The sequence below is a fragment of the Panulirus ornatus genome, chromosome 1, assembly GCF_036320965.1.
Source record: "Panulirus ornatus isolate Po-2019 chromosome 1, ASM3632096v1, whole genome shotgun sequence".
In the NCBI taxonomy this organism is placed as follows: Eukaryota; Metazoa; Arthropoda; class Malacostraca; order Decapoda; family Palinuridae; genus Panulirus; species Panulirus ornatus.
In genome coordinates, this window is record NC_092224.1 from 25,376,156 (window position 1) to 25,394,348 (window position 18,193).

At 46.3% G+C, this 18,193-nt stretch overlaps 1 protein-coding gene across 1 annotated transcript in view; it reads right to left on the bottom strand.

Moving 5' to 3' along the window:
- Nucleotides 1–8,957: 8,957 nt before the first annotated feature.
- Nucleotides 8,958–18,193, bottom strand: part of LOC139749195 (thyroid transcription factor 1-like) — a 70,743-nt gene continuing 61,507 nt past the window's right edge. Inside the window, exons 4-6 of the mRNA XM_071662903.1 lie at nucleotides 11,866–11,955; nucleotides 11,173–11,392; nucleotides 8,958–10,816 (exon numbers count right to left, since the gene is read on the bottom strand). Of these exons, the coding sequence (XP_071519004.1) occupies nucleotides 10,575–10,816; nucleotides 11,173–11,392; nucleotides 11,866–11,955 (552 nt within the window). The 3' untranslated portion in view covers nucleotides 8,958–10,574. The remainder of the gene's footprint in view (nucleotides 10,817–11,172; nucleotides 11,393–11,865; nucleotides 11,956–18,193) is intronic.

The following is an 18,193-nucleotide window of genomic DNA, read 5'->3' on the forward strand; positions in this document are numbered from 1 at the left end:
ATTCAGGGAATTGGACACTGATTCTTTCAAGAAATTCAGAAAAGCAAGAAGAATATTAGGTAAATGTCGAGGTTTGGACGCAGTGAAGAAATCAGGGTTTGGAAAGATTGAGTTACACCGACCTTACTCAGGGATGTTTTGCAAAGTAGCAAGTCAGTCGAAGTGAGAAAGAAACGAGAAAGTGAAAATAAAATCTATAAATGAGGAAAGTTTGTATTGACTGAAAATGGAAAAGTCAGAGGCTGTCACCAAACATAAGACTGAAAAGGTCACTGGATGAGAGATGATCATGGGAGAGAGAGAGGAGAGAGGAGTGTTGAGAGAGAGAGAGAGGAATAAAGATAGGAGATACTGGAGAACCATGACTTGTACCAGGGAGAGGAGAGGTTGATCCAACTACAATTGCAATCATGGAACCAACTGGAAGGATAACAGGAAATTATATGACAATATACGTGAGGGGAACTGATGGATGGAAGTCTAGAAATCACAGAATATCGCTAAAACCGATCAAAGCTTCTTTGTTATCAACACGTACACACGATTCCAAAAGTCTCTACGAAAGTAGGATCAAGTACGACCCAGATATGAAGAAAGTATCACCAATAGATTTCGACTAAGGGGAACCATGTGGTAATGAGATTGGAGACTGAGATTCAGTGTTTTTCAAAATGAAGCGAATTAAGAAAGGATTCAAAACTTTTCTAACAAATGGACGAGAGTCGTCTCCCTTCTTAACTATGACCCAAACCAGAGAATGTGCCCAGGAGGAAGAAAAATTGCTGCAGAAATCACAAGCACAAACACAGAGGCAACAACACAGTGCTTTATTGCGTAAGTACGAAGGTTGTGTATCGTAAGATAATCCAGTGCAAGTGGTGCAGGATAAAGGATTAGGCACTGAGGTGAGGTGAGGTGAGGTGACGTGTGATTAGATTAGGTAAGTAGGGTTTCTGTGGTGCTGGGTCAGTACACGTGGTAAATTAGGTATCCCTTAGCACTGCTGCAAAACTGATGAGAAAAACAAGCTGAGGTGCTCGTACTGGAGAACTAACTACGAATCATTGCGTGACGCCGATGCACGGGATGTGGAGACTGATTTTGCACGAGTCCTGTGGAAGAGTTGCGTGGAGGCCAGTTCCTGTGAAGGGGAGAGACGTGACGGAGATTCTGAGTTAGTGGACTGTTGACGAAGTTTTGTGTTTTGGGTTGCGGGAAGGGGAGGCATAAACGAAGGTTCCGTAGTTGTAGCTACTCTGGGAGACGGGCATTGGCGATTTCCCATGGTATACTTCAGGTAGGACTGGTCATCTGGATCGCCTGGATGGCACAGGCTAGGTGGTTTAGGCGCTGGTCAGGTGGTACGTGGGATTGGGGAAGGTAGGACAAGTGGTGATGGTCAGGAGGAACAAATCGCAGGAGGTGTGTGAGGCCGGGTCAGAGACGGTGGACCTACCAGATGAGACAGGCTAGAAAGCCGTGTCACCGCCCTACGTGCTGGATACATGGAGGATGATCTGGCAAGGTTATACGCATGTCGTTAACTACAATCGTACTTGATTATGAGAGCACGTCAGGTGTTTGTCAGTCCAAGGGATGTTACGTCGCTGTTAGGAAGATTATGCAAGATGTGCCTACAGTGTCACTGGAAACTGATGCTTCCCATTTCACCTTTTCTGTGTGAAGGACTCTTGGACGGTGATTAGGTTACTGATTCATTCGGCTAAACGACCAGTGCTGGAGGAAGGCAGGGACAGGAGAGCGTCAGTGGGTCAGGTCAGGTTAAAAACAGTCATGTGGTTTGCATTGATCGCTTCAGAATGCTTAGCAAACTTGATATGACAGTTGTAGAGCTAGTGTTGCCAGGACTTGAGAAGGAGATGAGAGACAAGTGTGAATATTGCTGAGCAGAGAGAGGGCTATGACACAAGTGCCAGTGTTGTCGAGTCTTGGATGGAGAGTTGATCTGAGTCCGACAGTATCAGTCACTCTGGAGTTTCGATTTGAACGGGTGCTCAAGGACGCAAAACCTCTTTTATGATAGTGCTTGAGAACGACATCAAGAGACATGGTTAACAGTACAGTGGTTATTGGGTAAGTGCGAGTGTTATAACGTGCATGTTGTAAAGGATTAAGCGTGAAAGTAAGCTGAGTTGAGGAAGGTAGGGTTCCTCTGGTGCTAGGACAGGAAAGGTGGCGAGATAGGTGGTGTCCAGTGGCGCTATTGCTGCAACAGGAGGTGAGGCAGATCTCCTCAAGTGCTTGTGCGGGAAATTTGGGTATGAGTCGTTACGTTGCACAGATACGGGAGATATGAGGTTTGCCGAAGCAGAATTCCCACGGGAGAGTTGTTTCAGATGCCAGGTCTCGTGGAGGTCCTATGTTAGTGGATGGTTACTGAAGTCTTATGTTTTGGACTGCAGGGGTGGTAGACATGGCCAGAAGTCCCGTACTTAAGGCTGCTGCTGGAGATGGGCATCGGCCAAGTCCCAGAGGGGTCCTTTCATAGAAATCAGGAGCTAGAGTAGCTTAGGACCATCACTGATGGAGGCCTTGGGGGATATGACACCACAGAACCTTTGATTTATAATGGATGGTTCCAAGTGGAGCTGACGCCTCGGTGTCTCAGGTTCAGGGATTGCTTGACAAGCTGACTGACCGAGTGATGCAGGTGGAAGGAGCCTGACTCTGTCTAGGGCCACCTCACGCTGGGGTATAACTTGTGTGAGAGTGGCGGCCAGGTTTACTGATGCTGCTCTCCAAGATTAAGGAAGGACGTTGAGTAGGGTGAGGCTAGACGAGGGAGGAATCCTAACTCGAAGGCCATGTCGCTACCTAGCGAGGCCGGGAAGCAAACACACGTCTTTTACGTCAAGGGGACAGGATTACGACACAGGGTCAAGAGCTGGTCAGGCATACGTGGGACTTCAAGTCGCTATCTGAGAGACTTAGCCGAACATTTGTGCAGCTCTATAAGGAGAATGGCGTTGCATACTATAATAGTGATACATATAGATACATATACGTATACACATTATCTATGTACATATGGAAAAGGTCATTTTCACTATCATCACAGATCTAGAATATAGTTTTTTTTTTTCATCTTTTCCTCAGCAGTGACATACAAATAATTAGGATAAGAAAAGATTCTTATGATTTAATGACTCATTTATTCAAAAAACTATCTATTCACTAAAAAGATAGGGAACCTTTACTTCTCGTTCTAAAACAGACAAAATATGCAAGAGCCTTCCCCCTGCTGGGGGTATAGCCGTACTCGGGGAATAGCCAACTCTGACTTGTCTATTCCAGGGAAGTGGCCACTTCCAAGGTCTAGTCAATCCCATGGTTTATGGTTATCCCAGGACGAGGTTAACCCACTGGAGGTGGTTACCCTCAAGGTTTAGGCAAGGTTTAAGGTTTGGCCACCAGACGGTGCAGCTACCGCTAGGGTTTGACTGTCACCAAGGTGTGACCAGGTGTGACTATCTAAGCTTTGGTCAGCCCTGGGGTGCACGTGGTGACCCAGTCTTTACCGTGTGGCTGAGCCTGTGGCCTAACCAAAGCTGGGATGTGGCCAATCCTAAGGAGTGACCATTTCTAACGGTGTGGTTAGGTTAGGTTATACCTACCCCGTGAGGTCTGACTATTTCTGAGGTGTCGACAACCCTAGTGTGTCTGTGGCCAGCCCTAGTGGCCAGTCCTATGATATAACAACCCCAGGTGTACTTTACCTCATAGTGTGGGTAACCTGAAAATACCTTCACACCCAGACTATGTCAACCTCTGGCCATCCTCCATGTTCTCACTGTGTGGCCACTCAGACTCAGGCTGTTGTCTCTCCCGAGATATAGCCATTTTTCCAGGTGTGGCCAACTTGAGATGTGGCCATACTCCAGTCTGTGACAGCCCACTGGGCATAGCCTGCACCTGGATAAGGTCAGTCCCTGAGTGTGGCCAGCCCCTGAGTGCGGCCAGACCCATGATGTGGCCCATTCCTGGGTGTGGCCAGGCCCTGAGTGTGATTAACCCCTCAGTGTGACCAGCTCTAAGGTGTTACCAATCCCGGGACGGGACCAGCCCTAGGCTGGGACCAACCCTAGGGTGTGAGACCAACCTAAAATTGGAACCAACCTCACGATGGGACCAACCTCAGGTTGGGACCAACCTCAGGTTGGGACCAACCTCATTGTGGGATCAACCCTAGGCAGGGCCTAACCTAAAACTGGACCCGAACCTCAGGGTGGAACCGAACCTCAGGGTGGAACCGAACCTCAGGGTGGAACCGAACCTCAGGATGGAACCGAACCTCAGGGTAGAACCGAACCTCAGGGTAGAACCGAACCTCAGGGTGGACCCAAACCTCAGGATGGAACCGAACCTCAGGGTAGAACCGAACCTCAGGGTGGAACCGAACCTCAGGATGGAACCGAACCTCAGGGTAGAACCGAACCTCAGGATGGAACCGAACCTCAGGGTAGAACCGAACCTCAGGATGGAACCGAACCTCAGGGTGGAACCGAACCTCAGGATGGAACCGAACCTCACGGTGGAACCAACCTCAGGGTGGACCCGAACCTCAGGGTGGAACCGAACCTCAGGGTGGACCCGAACCTCAGGGTGGAACCGAACCTCAGGGTGGAACCGAACCTCAGGGTGGAACCGAACCTCAGGGTGGAACCGAACCTCACGGTGGAACCAACCTCAGGGTGAAACCAACCTCAGGGTGGACCCGAACCTCAGGGTGGAACCGAACCTCAGGGTGGAACCGAACCTCAGGGTGGAACCGAACCTCAGGGTGGAACCAAACCTCAGGGTGGAACCGAACCTCAGGGTGGAACCGAACCTCAGGGTGGAACCAAACCTCAGGGTAGAACCGAACCTCAGGGTGGAACCGAACCTCAGGATGGGACCTCGTAAGGGGAGGAGACCTTGCACTGACTGACCCCTCGTTATGATGGGCACCTCCTGGAGTCCTTTGCTGAACGTGACCTGTTACAAGTTCGCTTATCCCTATAACACTAAGAAGACCTTTTGATTGGCTAAGAGCCCGGCTCAGGGGCTCCTCGTGACTGGCTGATCAGAGGCAACAAAGCATGGAGACTGGATGCATCAAATAGTGACTAGGTATCAACTCTTTTATCTCTTCCAGCAAAGGACGCGTGCCCGACCGCTTCCAGGATTCTCCAAGAAAGAAAGAAATGAAAAAAAAAGACTTGCTAAATTCTCTGTGAAAGACTTGTTGGTGTTTTATATTCCACGTAAAACACATTTCTAACAAACAACACGTGTTAAACCCTGACACCTGCATCAGGCATATACCGCCTTCGCTAACACACTAGAAAAAAAAAAAAGTGTTAAATAAAGTCGAAGGTGATTCTCCTTTGGTGGCTGTAGTGACCTTGAGTCAGTCGCTATTCATTTGTTGCGTCCTTCCTTCTGCCAAGTACCGTCTACTTGGAAACTAATACTGCATCTCGGAGTCTTACTGAGTAAAACCTAGACTTAGTCAAGTGCATAACTTTAAGTTAATGGATAAAAGGTGAAGGAATGTGCCCACAGTACAATAGTCTGTACATCTTTATACACCGCTACGCTATATGTACAACACCCATTTGGCACTATAACAGCACTATGACGTGTGCTTGTGTTATATAGGTATATCTAAGGTTTCATGTGTATCTCCGTGTATATATATATATATATATATATATATATATATATATATATATATATATATATATATATATATATATATATTTCATTTATTCATTTATTAGAAACGATAATCATATTTCAGTAGGGGTTCAGATAATATAGCTATCAAAGTTTTACAATAAACACCATATTCCACGGAGGGAATCCGCCTTATCAGGTGTGAGCAGCTCATAGAGGTTCAGATCCCAACACCATCACGTAGACTTGTACACCCTCTCACTTGAAACATGTTGCGTACTGTTGTATAGTTTCAACAAACTATCTGTACTCCTTCTCAAATACGGTTACCCCTTCATAAAGTTATCATGGACTAGTATGATCGTAATATATATATATATATATATATATATATATATATATATATATATATATATATATATATATATATATATATATATATATATATATATATATATGTATATATATATACAGGTCTACAGTAGAATGGCCCCCGTTAACAATGTGTGCCCTAGTTTAGTGCGGGTAAATAACATGCAAACTGCAGCTCAGGCAGGGGCTGAAACCCGGGAGGTCCTCCGGAGTCCAGGAAGCTGAGACCACGTCGAGGGCTGTGTGGGGCAACAGCCCTAGTCCTTCCTGGACTCGGGAGCTTCTCCTTCGTGTCTCGTTAACGTGCTTGTACTTACTCCTACGGGGGAACAAGGACGAAGAGCCGCTCTGTGTCCATAGGGACTGTCCACCGTAGGGACAGAGCGACACCATAACATTTTTTTTATTTTTTTGTGTTTCGCTCACAGCTCTGGGTAAATAGGTTATATTTTCAATTCTCGTATATCTTATAGTTCACGCCACTGCGACTGGCGATATACGAACGTATGTTACTTTTTTTTTTTTAATGGAACGTAAGCCCCCCCCCCCCCAAAAAAAAGAAAAGGTCGTCTGTTTCCTGGTAAATTCATTTATATGAAAAGGATCTGAAACTGTTAAGCTGGCGTGGGTACACATACCATGCGAGTCAATGTAGGTTGTCAGTGAGCTCTGGTCAACACAAGGTCGGCATCATACTTGCTCCTGCTCCTGCTGGTCCGTGTCCCAAGTAATGTTTGATTATCATTTGCATTTGAGCATGTGGGCGAATGTGAGGCATCACCCTTGTCGCGCGCTAGGACGCATCTCAGAAGAAAGAAAAAAAGAAAAAGAGAAAAAGAAGAGGAGTGAACGAACAGATAAATGAGAGTAATACGATGAATGAACTTGGAAAGATTAGAATCATTATGATTCTCTTTTTCTTTATCTTTTTTTACCTTGGGGGTCACTTTAAGACGAAATTCTCGAGCAATCGGAAAGAAAATGAAAGATGAAAATCAAACCTGAAATCTGATATTCTTTTTCTAAGTGACTCGCGCTCTGAAAGAAAAAAAAACTTCAGCAAGATCTCTTGTCTTCATGATACTCTACAATGACTCACCTCTACACTGGGGAGCGACTTTAGCCATCGAGTTACACACGAGAGTCGTATCTGAGACAGGGAGTGTTCCGTGGGCAGTACTGAGGAGGATTCACTCCGTGAGTTATAACTAAAATATGACTATTTCGAAAATGATTTCTTAGTGATTTCTACCGCATGACAGACCATGTGCGTGTATGTGTGTGTGTGTGTGTGTGTGTGTATGTGTGTGTGTGTGTATATAATGTCCGCAAGAAGACCAAAGCTACGGTCAACGTCCACCCTGGCCAGCTGACGTAAGAATGATCAATATTTACAAGAGCAGCGCTGGTGGCCAGCAGCAGCACTCAGCTTGACGTACGTGATGCTGCTTCTGGATCAGGAATACCGTAAGAGACATGAATGACGACGACACAGCAACAACCCCTGAGGTTCTCTATTGCTATAAGAAAACTCGCTTCTCTCGATGCTCCCCTCCAAAACACCACCGATCGTAAGGAACTGGTCTTCGTCGGGGAGAGCTCCGTCAGGAATGTGTTTGTCGGGGATGTCTTCGTCAGGAGCGTCGCCGTTGGAGATGTTTCCATCGGGCATGTCTGAGTTTGGCATCTCCATCGGGCATGTCTGCGTCAGGCGTGTCTCCGTCTGGCACGTCTGGCGTCTCTCCGTCAGGCACGTCTCCGTCAGGCACGTCTCCGTCAGGCACGTCTCCGTCAAGAGTTTGTCCATCGGGAACGTCTCCGCCGGGAGTACCTCGATGATACGTCCGTCAGAAAGTCTCTCCAGTTAAAACGTCACCGACGATATTCACATATTTTCTCCTTTTTCGTTCGCTGAACATACCCTAACGAAGTACCTCCCCCCCCCCCCTCCCACCACCCCGCCCTGCCACCCCTCCTCCCTCTCTCGTGTAGAAACCTTCATAGTTTTTTTTTTTTAAGTTTTTCTCTCTCCCCCCTCCCTTCCCTTCCCTTCCCTCCCAGCTCCCACTAAACAAGAACTCACTCACACACGCAAACCCCTACCCTCCTCCCCACACGCAGAGACGCAGTATCATATAACACTTGTGTGTTATCATAGTCTTAGCAAGCCATACCCGTCCACTGGGGGACACCTGGCTGGAATGGTGTCAGAGGTAACCCATCCACACCGGTGGAGAAGGGAAGCCTCCGACACTGAGCGAGTGCAGAGGCAGGGAAGGCATGACGTGGTGACCAAGTCGATGTCTTCCTCTCCTCCTACAGACGGAGGGAGGGACAAGGGGAAGAAAATACTTCCATGTTTGACCCATTAGAGCTCCTACATCTCCTGAGGTCAAGACACGACCCCGTCCCTTCCTCCTCAAGGCCTCTCGCAAGGGGCACCGTCCAGGTGTCTGGAACCTTGGTAACCTCAAAGAGTCATCAGGTAACTCAAACGATCAGATAACAGTTGTCTCTCCTGCTCTCTGGTTGGTGGAGGGGTGCGGGACGTGGTGGTGATGCCTACCTTTAGTTAACATACAGGGACTGGAACAGTGTTGAGACTAGCACGAGGAAACATTCGTTTCATACACTCTGTTGTATTCTATAAGGCTTAATTGTCAGTCAGACAACATGTGATATATTACTAGGTCTATTTCCTTTGTATATATATATATATATATATATATATATATATATATATATATATATATATATATATATATATATATATATATATATATATATATATATATATATATGAATATATATATATATATATATATATATATATATATATATATATATATATATATATATATATATATATATATATATATATATATATATATATAAAGTTTCTTAATGATTACCGTAAATCAACTCTTAAAAAGTTAACAACTAATCCTTACAATGATTCCTTATTACCATAATAATTTGAGCTAAAATTAGCAATACCACAGAAATATACATTTGTATGATACTCCTGACATTAGACATAGTCACTTGCAAGTCCTGAAGATACAGAGGATGATGTGTATAACAACCGCTGGTGTCAGCGGCTCCCACTAGGTGATGTGTGGCGAGACCATGAACAATATGCACTAGACTAACACAGGCGAGTTGTGGCTATACCCGGCGGCCGGGGTCTGGTAACACTGGTGGGAAACCCCGTGACCCCGGGCGCCAACGTTTCGTTGTTTCAGCGTCGCATCGAAGACCCTGGATAGCAGTAGTGAGTGGTGCAGATGCTGAAGATCTGAGACTTGAGTGGCGAGTCGCTACTGAGTGCATAGTAGTGATGGCCGTCTTGAAGAGGTAGAAGGAGAGGAGGGGGAACTGTAGAGAGGGTGGGTGTGTCGGGCCGGTCGAGAGACCCTGCCCATTGTCATCACAACGTGTTTTGAAAGGGAGTTATTCTACGTTCGGAAGAGCGGCGGAATCGCCCAGTGGCGAACACTGTGGTAAGGGGCGATGAGGTAGAGATGGTGGTGGTTTTGATGGTCTTGTCTGTTGTGACGGGGAGGGAAGCCAGACGGCAGTAATGGCTGAGTAAAGGGGAGGAGGAGGGAGGAGTTAGCTGCTGCTTGCTGTCTCTGGGAGGGTGAGGTGAGTTGGGAGGGACTTGGTGGCGTTGTAGTCCTAAGGCTTAGGTCATGAGGAGGGGTTTGGGTGAGGCATAAAGTGGTGTGTAGAGTCAGGCTGCAGGTCGTGGTGAAGGTGTGGTGTGGACGGTCAGGCGGAGTGGTGGTCGTGGTGTGGAGTGTCGGGTAAAGCTGGGTTGGAGAGGTGGTCGTGAGATAGAGTTGGGGTCGTGATGACGAGGACAAGGTAGAGTGGGGGTCGTGATGACGAGGACAAGGTAGAGTGGGGGTCGTGATGACGAGGACAAGGTAGAGTGGGGGTCGTGATGACGACGACAAGGTAGAGTGGGGGTCGTGATGACGACGACAAGGTAGAGTGAGGGTCGTGATGACGAGGACAAGGTAGAGTGGGGGTCGTGATGACGACGACAAGGTAGAGTGAGGGTCGTGATGACGAGGACAAGGTAGAGTGGGGGTCGTGATGACGACGACAAGGTAGAGTGAGGGTCGTGATGACGAGGACAAGGTAGAGTGGGGGTCGTGATGACGACGACAAGGTAGAGTGAGGGTCGTGATGACGACGACAAGGTAGAGTGGGGGTCGTGATGCAAAGGGGATGAATCACTGATGTTTGACTCGAGGAAAATGAATGTTACTTATGGTGACCAACAGGTACTAGTGGTAGTTGCAGCACTGGCAATGTTACTAGTGAGGGTGGATGAGGTACTGGCTAGTAGTAGTAGTAGTAGTAGCAGTAGTCGTAGCAATAGTAGTGGTAGTAGTACTAGTAGTAGTAGTAATGGTCGTGAGGGGCGAGGTACTGGCTGATACTGATGGTTAGTGAGGTACTAGGGTAGTACTAGGGAAGTAGTACTAGGAGCGTGGGCACTACCAGTAGTTTCACCAGGTCCGGCCCTGCAGGGGGAAGTAACACATGTTGGGCGGGTTGTGGGGCGTGGCGGGCGGGGTGACCATGTGGTGGGTGGGCGGCGTCATGCGGGCGTAGTCCCCGCTGATGGAGGAGACGGGTGGGAGGCAGCCCGCAGTGGCGGAGGAGGGCACCCCGCCCACTACGGGCTCCGTCATCATGGGCGAGGAGCACCCACCACCCCCACCGCCTAGCCCGCTGATCACGTGCGACCCTGCAACACAAGAACGACACTCGTCACAACACTAGAGCTGCACACGACACTCGTCACAACACTAGAGCTGCACACGACACGTCACAACACTAGAGCTGCACACGACACGTCAGAACAGAACACAACAGTGCCATGTCAACCACACGTTTATGTCAGCCCCTTGAATACGGTGGTATACATATACGATCCTTGAGCACTACCTTAGAGCCCTTTGACCCCCTAGGTATACTGTGAGGACCTTTAGGTATGATGACTAATCACCAAAATGTCTCAAAAGATTCTGCCAATGAACTACAGACGTCTCAACTTTTTGTTTTTTTCACCTAGTGACCAAAAGGTAAATCTATCGGTCTTACCGGAGAGGTGGACTGAGCCGGAGTAGGAGGTGGTGTTGTGGTGCTGTTCCTGGTGCTGTTGCGTAGGCGTGGGGTGCAGTGGTGGCGGCTGGGGCTGGGAGGTGATGGGCGTGGAGGTGGGCGTGGACTGTGTGGGGGCGTCGGAGTCGTCACCGCTCGGGCAGGGCTTCCCGTCCTTCACCAGTACTGGCACAGCCACCCGCCGCGGCGACCCCACTGACTGCAAACAAGGAAGAGAAGAAAACCTCTTGAAGAAGACGAAGAAAATTGAGAACAATAAAAGAATAAGTCATACATGTTGATAAGAAATAAGGAATACTTTTTTTATTCTTCCAATTACTTATTTCCGGCATCGCTACCGAGAACGTTGTAAAGAGGGCAAGAAGCATATTTCTACTATGGCGCTCCGTGAGCTAACAACATGGCAACCTAATGATCTCGTAACAGCCGGTTGAAACCTGACAAACCAAGGAGCTGACCCTGATGGAGGAAGAGTAGGAAGAGGAGGAGGAGGAGGAGGAGGTCGGCTGGAGTTCGACCAGAGAACTGACCTTACTAGACACAAAGAACTGCCCTGGCAGGATAACGAGGAGGAGGAGGAGGAGGAGGAGGAGTAGGTCTGCAAGTGTCACGACCAAAGAGCTGGCTGGAGGATGGGAAGGAAATCATACGCGACGCGACCACAGAACTCACCTGGTTGGAGGAGGAGGTCTGCTCGGACATGGCCTTCTCCTTGGCCGCCCGTTTCATCTTATACCGGTGGTTCTGGAACCATATCTTCACCTGCGGAGAAACAGAGACACTGACACTACAAGACACTGTCCTTGTGGTCCTCCTACCCTGTCCCATCCTGTTACCATCCGTCACACGTCTCTACCATTTACCAAGACCTATTATTTCTGGGTGATGGTAAATGCATGTTTCATTTCTGCATTATCTGAGACACTGTCACGGAGAGGATGTTGATGTGTGGCGCTCCTAAGATACCGACTGACTGACGCTGATGACCTGTGACTGGTCCAAGAGTTATCTCACTTTCTAGTGCTTCTGATGACTAAAAAGTCGATCATGAAAGGAAAAGGTAGCCAAGTTGTGCACTTTAACATTAGCATTCTTCATATCAAATAATTAGTCGAACACAATGAACCTAGATAACCTGTTGATGTAATCTGAGGAGTTGTTGAAAACCCGATACATCTCTACATATATATTTCTCTAATGATCAAACGTTGCATTTCAATGGCGATCATTTCCTCACGATCGGGATGAAACTCCCGTCCATCCTGAAGACAGCTTTGCTGTTTGTGTGTCAGTCGCTCGGTCCGTGGGAGACATGAGACTTTAGCCCTCGTCCTTGAGGCCCTTCCCAACCTCACCCCATGATCGCTCCCTCGTATAGAAGCTCCAGTGAGGGTTTGTCTCTCATCAGCAGTTCTCAGTTCGGGAGTGGAGATTAGGCTGGACTCACCTGACATTCGCAACTACGACTCAATTCTTCTTTCCCAGTCATCAGTCCGGCTACATTAAGACGGGTTTTGATCTCCCCTCGGTTGAAGGACGCAGACGGGGTCTGCGAACCTACTCATGATGACGTATGTACATGACGTCTCTGAGGTAACTGTATGGTGTTCAAGTATACCTCGAGGTGACGTTCATCTCGCTACGACATCAAATGAATACACGTATATTTTCTAAACATCAACTTGTTGTTAATTCAAATTCTGGTTGTGTACATAAAACATGCGCGGTTAAACATCTTAAAATCCACGTTGGGTCAAACATCAGTAAGACTATGAGAAGCTAAGGTGATGCTTTAGGGACATCAAACATTTGACTGCTTCATGTGGATTCAAACATCACTCCTGTGCAATGCACGTGAGAATGAATCTTAGTATATTCGAGTAAGTGTAAACATCAGAGAATGTGTGCTCCTACCACACCCAGGTTCCACCGCGCGTTTGTGGTACTTTTATGAGCGCAAGGGAATGTGATACGGTTATAAGGAAAACCATACCTTGATCTGTGAGATTACCTCCCCAAGCTATTACCCTCCCATCTTGTTAACCTAGACGCGGCACAGGCAGAAACAATTTCCGTGAACAGACTTTTTTAAAGTGATCTTGTCACGCCATTTCCTTATCTAGTCTATATACCTTCATGCCACGAGCGAGTCTACGTTTTCTGGTGTTGTGAACCTCAGATGGGGAAAGGATTATGCGTCGACATTTTTTCTCCCTACGTTATCGCTCTCGCTGTGGAAGATACAACTCAATTACATTTTTGTCAGAGATTTCCGGATTTTCCGTGACAGAATCCGAGAGCGACTAATTTGTAATGGCCGCATAGATCCCTTGATCAAATTTTAGTTATGTAGCCAACACGTATTTTTTTTTCCCTCACGCAAATTAAAAAAAAAAAAAAGAGCAGGCAAAAATTCGGAAACAATATAACAGGTTTTACAATACTTTTCTCCCTAACGTTTCTGACTGTATAATGTTCCAAACTCATTTTCTGTTTTCCTGATTAAAAACTGGAATGAAATAACATTGTGATATTGGTAGGCTACAGTCAGATACAATTCTTTTTCACACTTAATCGTACTCTCTATTCATGTCGTGTTGTTGTTCATATATACAATGTAATATTTTCATTTTTTTTTTTTCCAGTGTGCCTATAGCTTTAAAAACTCACTCATCTCTTCGAGGCTTTATGATTTTTATGATGAATATCATGACTTTTGAAAGGTTGTCAAATGCATTCAGAAACTTTCACACCAATATATATATATATATATATATATATATATATATATATATATATATATATATATATATATATATATATATATATATATATATATATATATATATATATATATATATATATATGTGTGTGTGTGTGTGTGTGTGTGTGTGTGTGTGTGTGTAACACAAATTAGGACACATACATGCACTTGATAACAACACTGACGTTCTTACAAACGAAAACGCGAGTGCGCGCCCTCTCACACACACACACACACACACACACACACACACACACACACAAGCTTCCATGGTGCAGCGGCAAACGTCGCTGACCATGATTCACACACGGGCTCGTCCTGTTTCGAATCCTGGGCGCGGCAGTGGCCCATATCCAACCCAGGGGTTCATTCTGCCCTTGAGGCTGGCTAATAAATGGGCGCCTGGCTTAGACTGGGGTACCGTGCATGTGTGTGTGTGTGTGTGTGTGTGTGTGTGTGTGTGTGTGTGTGTGTGTGTGTGAGTGTATACACATGACTAGATGCATGGAATATGTACGGGGTTAAGAGACTAGGCAACACGAATGTAAAACGCTCTCTCTGTAACACAAAATGATCACACACAGACAGACAGACAGACAGACAGACAGACACACACACACACACACACACACACACACACACACACACACACACACGCTGAAGGGTGGAGGCTACATCCTTGATCAGGCTTGACGTGTTCAGTCAGCCGGTACATGATGAGAGGAGGGAGGGAGGGAGGGAGGGGTGCTGTACAAGGAGAGGGGGAAGGAGGAGGCGGAGGAGGAGGAGGAGGCTGGTGGTGGTACTGAGGTAAGGGAAGCAGAAAGGACGCGCGGAGGGCGGGGGATGGGTGGTAGCTGAGGTAGTTTAATAGGGAAAAGGGTGTGGGTAGTGATGAAGGAACGGAGGGGCTGTTACTGAGGCAGGAGGCGGTGAGGTAAGGGCTGTGTGCTGGAGGCAGGACGGTGTAGGGATGGTGGGCAGGAGACACTGCGGGTGTCGCCACACCATCGTCGGGCAGGATGAGGTAAGTGGGTGTTCTGTAGGATCAGGTTCTTGGCCCGCTCCTCCCGCTGATATCTACCACACGGTTTCAAAAATATCATAGCGAAGCGTGATGAATAGTATCTATATTCTAAGCTTTGGATATCTTTCGGTATCTTCGTTTATCTTCGAGTGTGATTCATAGGTATCTGAGGATATCTGAAATCATAACTGGATGCCTTTGGATATAACCAATTGGTGTCTGAAGGTATAAGTGAGCTTGTATGGTTGTATCTTTGGATATAATCAGTGGGTTGGTTTCTTCGGGTATCTGTGTATGCGTCATGGATGAATGTGGGTACTTATATGAGTGGAGCTGGACTTCAGCTGAAATTTCTCTGAAGTCTTCAGGGAAAGGTTTAGTTCTCTGTAGGTTAGTATAACCGAGCATTAGAGGAAACTGTTGCCGTAATGAAAACGAGATACCAATGACCTGGTACACTGACAGGAAGTCTAGTCATCATGAAATATCAAAAATACTGACGAAGGCGTCGACGGTGACAATGATATATAGTTCTCTGTCGTCTGTAGCTTGATATAGATAAGATATAGTGATGCGAATCACCAGTGTCTATATATGCTAATTTCTTTTATCTGTATAGAACAATTTAAACTAGAAAAATCATGAAACAGGAAACTATCATCAGTATTTTCCTAGAACTAGGAAGCTATCAAGTGACATATTTCGGGCTGCATACCAGATGGTCCTCCCAGCTGAGGGAGAAACAAATGAGATTCTTTTTCCTTCTATAAGGACCAGGATCTACGACAAGGACGAGAGCAACCACATCACTTTATGGTCTTCCCTCAGCCATCTGTTCTCAGTTCGCTATATGAAGAAAAAAAAAAAACTTCACCAAAGAACTTCCCCTTTTCTTTTCCCCTTTAGTTCCCTCTTCTTTCCAATTTCTGAACGAATCCCTTAAAGAAAACTTGGAAGTGTGGACGAGCGTTCATGATGGTGCTACAGGGAGTTGCATGTGTTCTGATAGGACGCAGGAGCCTGGTGAGGGAAAACTGATGCAGAAGGCAAGGAATCCGGAGAGATTTTTGTGTTATAATTGGCCACTATCATCCTCCAGGCGTTGTTGTTTTGGTTCATGTTGTAGCTTAACCACTCGAGCAGAGAGACGGTCCCAGCCTTCAAGTACGACGGTGCGACCCCAAGGGTAAGTTGGTCTGTTGCCTTTAACCTGATGTTTAAGGATCAGATCAAAGGCCAAAAGGCCACCATATCTATGGGTCTCGTACTGTCGTCCTCAAGGAGATAAGCCTTTGTAGCAAGAGGTATGGATCACTTCGTCACCACTCACATGGATCACTTCGTCACCACTCACATGGATCACCTCGTCACCACTCACATGGATCACCTCGTCACCACTCACATGGATCACCTCGTCACCACTCACATGGATCACCTCGTCACCACTCACATGGATCACCTCGTCACCACTCACATGGATCACCTCGTCACCACTCACATGGATCACCTCGTCACCACTCACATGGATCACCTCGTCACCACTCACATGGATCACCTCGTCGCCACTCACATGGATCACCTCGTCACCACTCACATGGATCACCTCGTCACCACTCACATGGATCACCTCGTCACCACTCACATGGATCAAAGCACAGTCTCATCTTTGGGTGAAATCAACAATAACACTGACGTATGTCTACCTCCCTTGCTGTTCGCCAGTGACCAGCGCTGGACAGAGGGAACGAAAACGAGAGAGAGAGAGAGAGAGAGAGAGAGAGAGAGAGAGAGAGAGAGAGAGAGAGAGAGAGAGAGAGAGAGAGAGAGAGAGAGAGAGAGAGAGAGAGAGAGCGAGAGAGAGAGAGAGAGAGAGAGAGAGAGAGAGAGAGAGAGAGAGAGAGAGAGAGAGAGAGAGAGAGAGAGAGAGATGATGAGGATATACGGCCACCGAGGCAGAGAGATGATTTTTAATAAAGGGATCCCAAGTCTCATCGGAGGTCGGGCGGGCTGGGGGAGGAGGAGGGATGGAGGCGGTAATGTGGTGGCAGGTAATGATGTCAGCTACATACATCTCTCTCTCTCTCTCTCTCTCTCTCTCTCTCTCTCTCTCTCTCTCTCTCTCTCTCTCTCTCTCTCTCTCTCTCTCTCTCTCTCACCCGTCTCTCTCTATCTCTTCTTCCTTCTTACTTTTCTCTCCCAGGAAACTAACACATAGAATAATGTCATCAAATATACCTTCTATGAAGCCTAATACAACCTCCATCTGTGTATGCCACTGCTGTTTATGGACGGTGATAATTCTGCTCGTAATTATATTTCCTTCACTTTTGTAATTAAATAAACAATTATCAGCGACATACATCTTTTTCCTCTGTAAGCACAACGTTGTTTCAGAATTACCAACATGGGAGGGAGAGAGGGAGGGGGCAACAAAGAGCTGTTATAATCAAAAGGATTTGAATATTATCATGTCGCATAAAAAGCAATTTCAATATGTTTTACATAAGATACTAAAGCACCACATCTCTAGTTTCTAGGTTTCAAAGCCTTGTGTGGAGGCCTATATAGTGTTGTTAGTATATGTAGCTACTGTAGGTTGTAGTTGGTGCTGTATCGAGTCTTGTGAAGAATAGTCGTGGGTAGTGTATTCTTCTTCAGTAATGATTAATCTACTTTTGAAGTCTGTACTGTATTATAGTGCCGATATCAAGGCCATAGCCGTTGCTGTAGCTGGTGCTGTAATTCCTGGTGGAGCTGAAACTACAGTTGATAAACTGCTATCTTGAATGATGATTTAACTATCATCTAACTAGAATTCTATTCGATGATGTAGTTTGGCACTGTGGTCCTTGATTCAGTTAACTGCCACTGACACTTGAGTCAGTATTGTATTTAACGGTGTAGTTATATGTCTAGTTAGAGTCAGTATTGTATTTAACGGTGTAGTTATATGTCTAGTTAGAGTCAGTATTGTATTTAACGGTGTAGTTATATGTCTAGTTAGAGTCAGTATTGTATTTAACGGTGTAGTTATATGTCTAGTTAGAGTCAGTATTGTATTTAACGGTGTAGTTATATGTCTAGTTAGAGTCAGTATTGTATTTAACGGTGTAGTTATATGTCTAGTTAGAGATTAGTTAGAGATGTATCTACTATTCTCAGTGACTGCAGAGGGAAGTGGTTAAGAATGAAGTTAGATACGATATCGC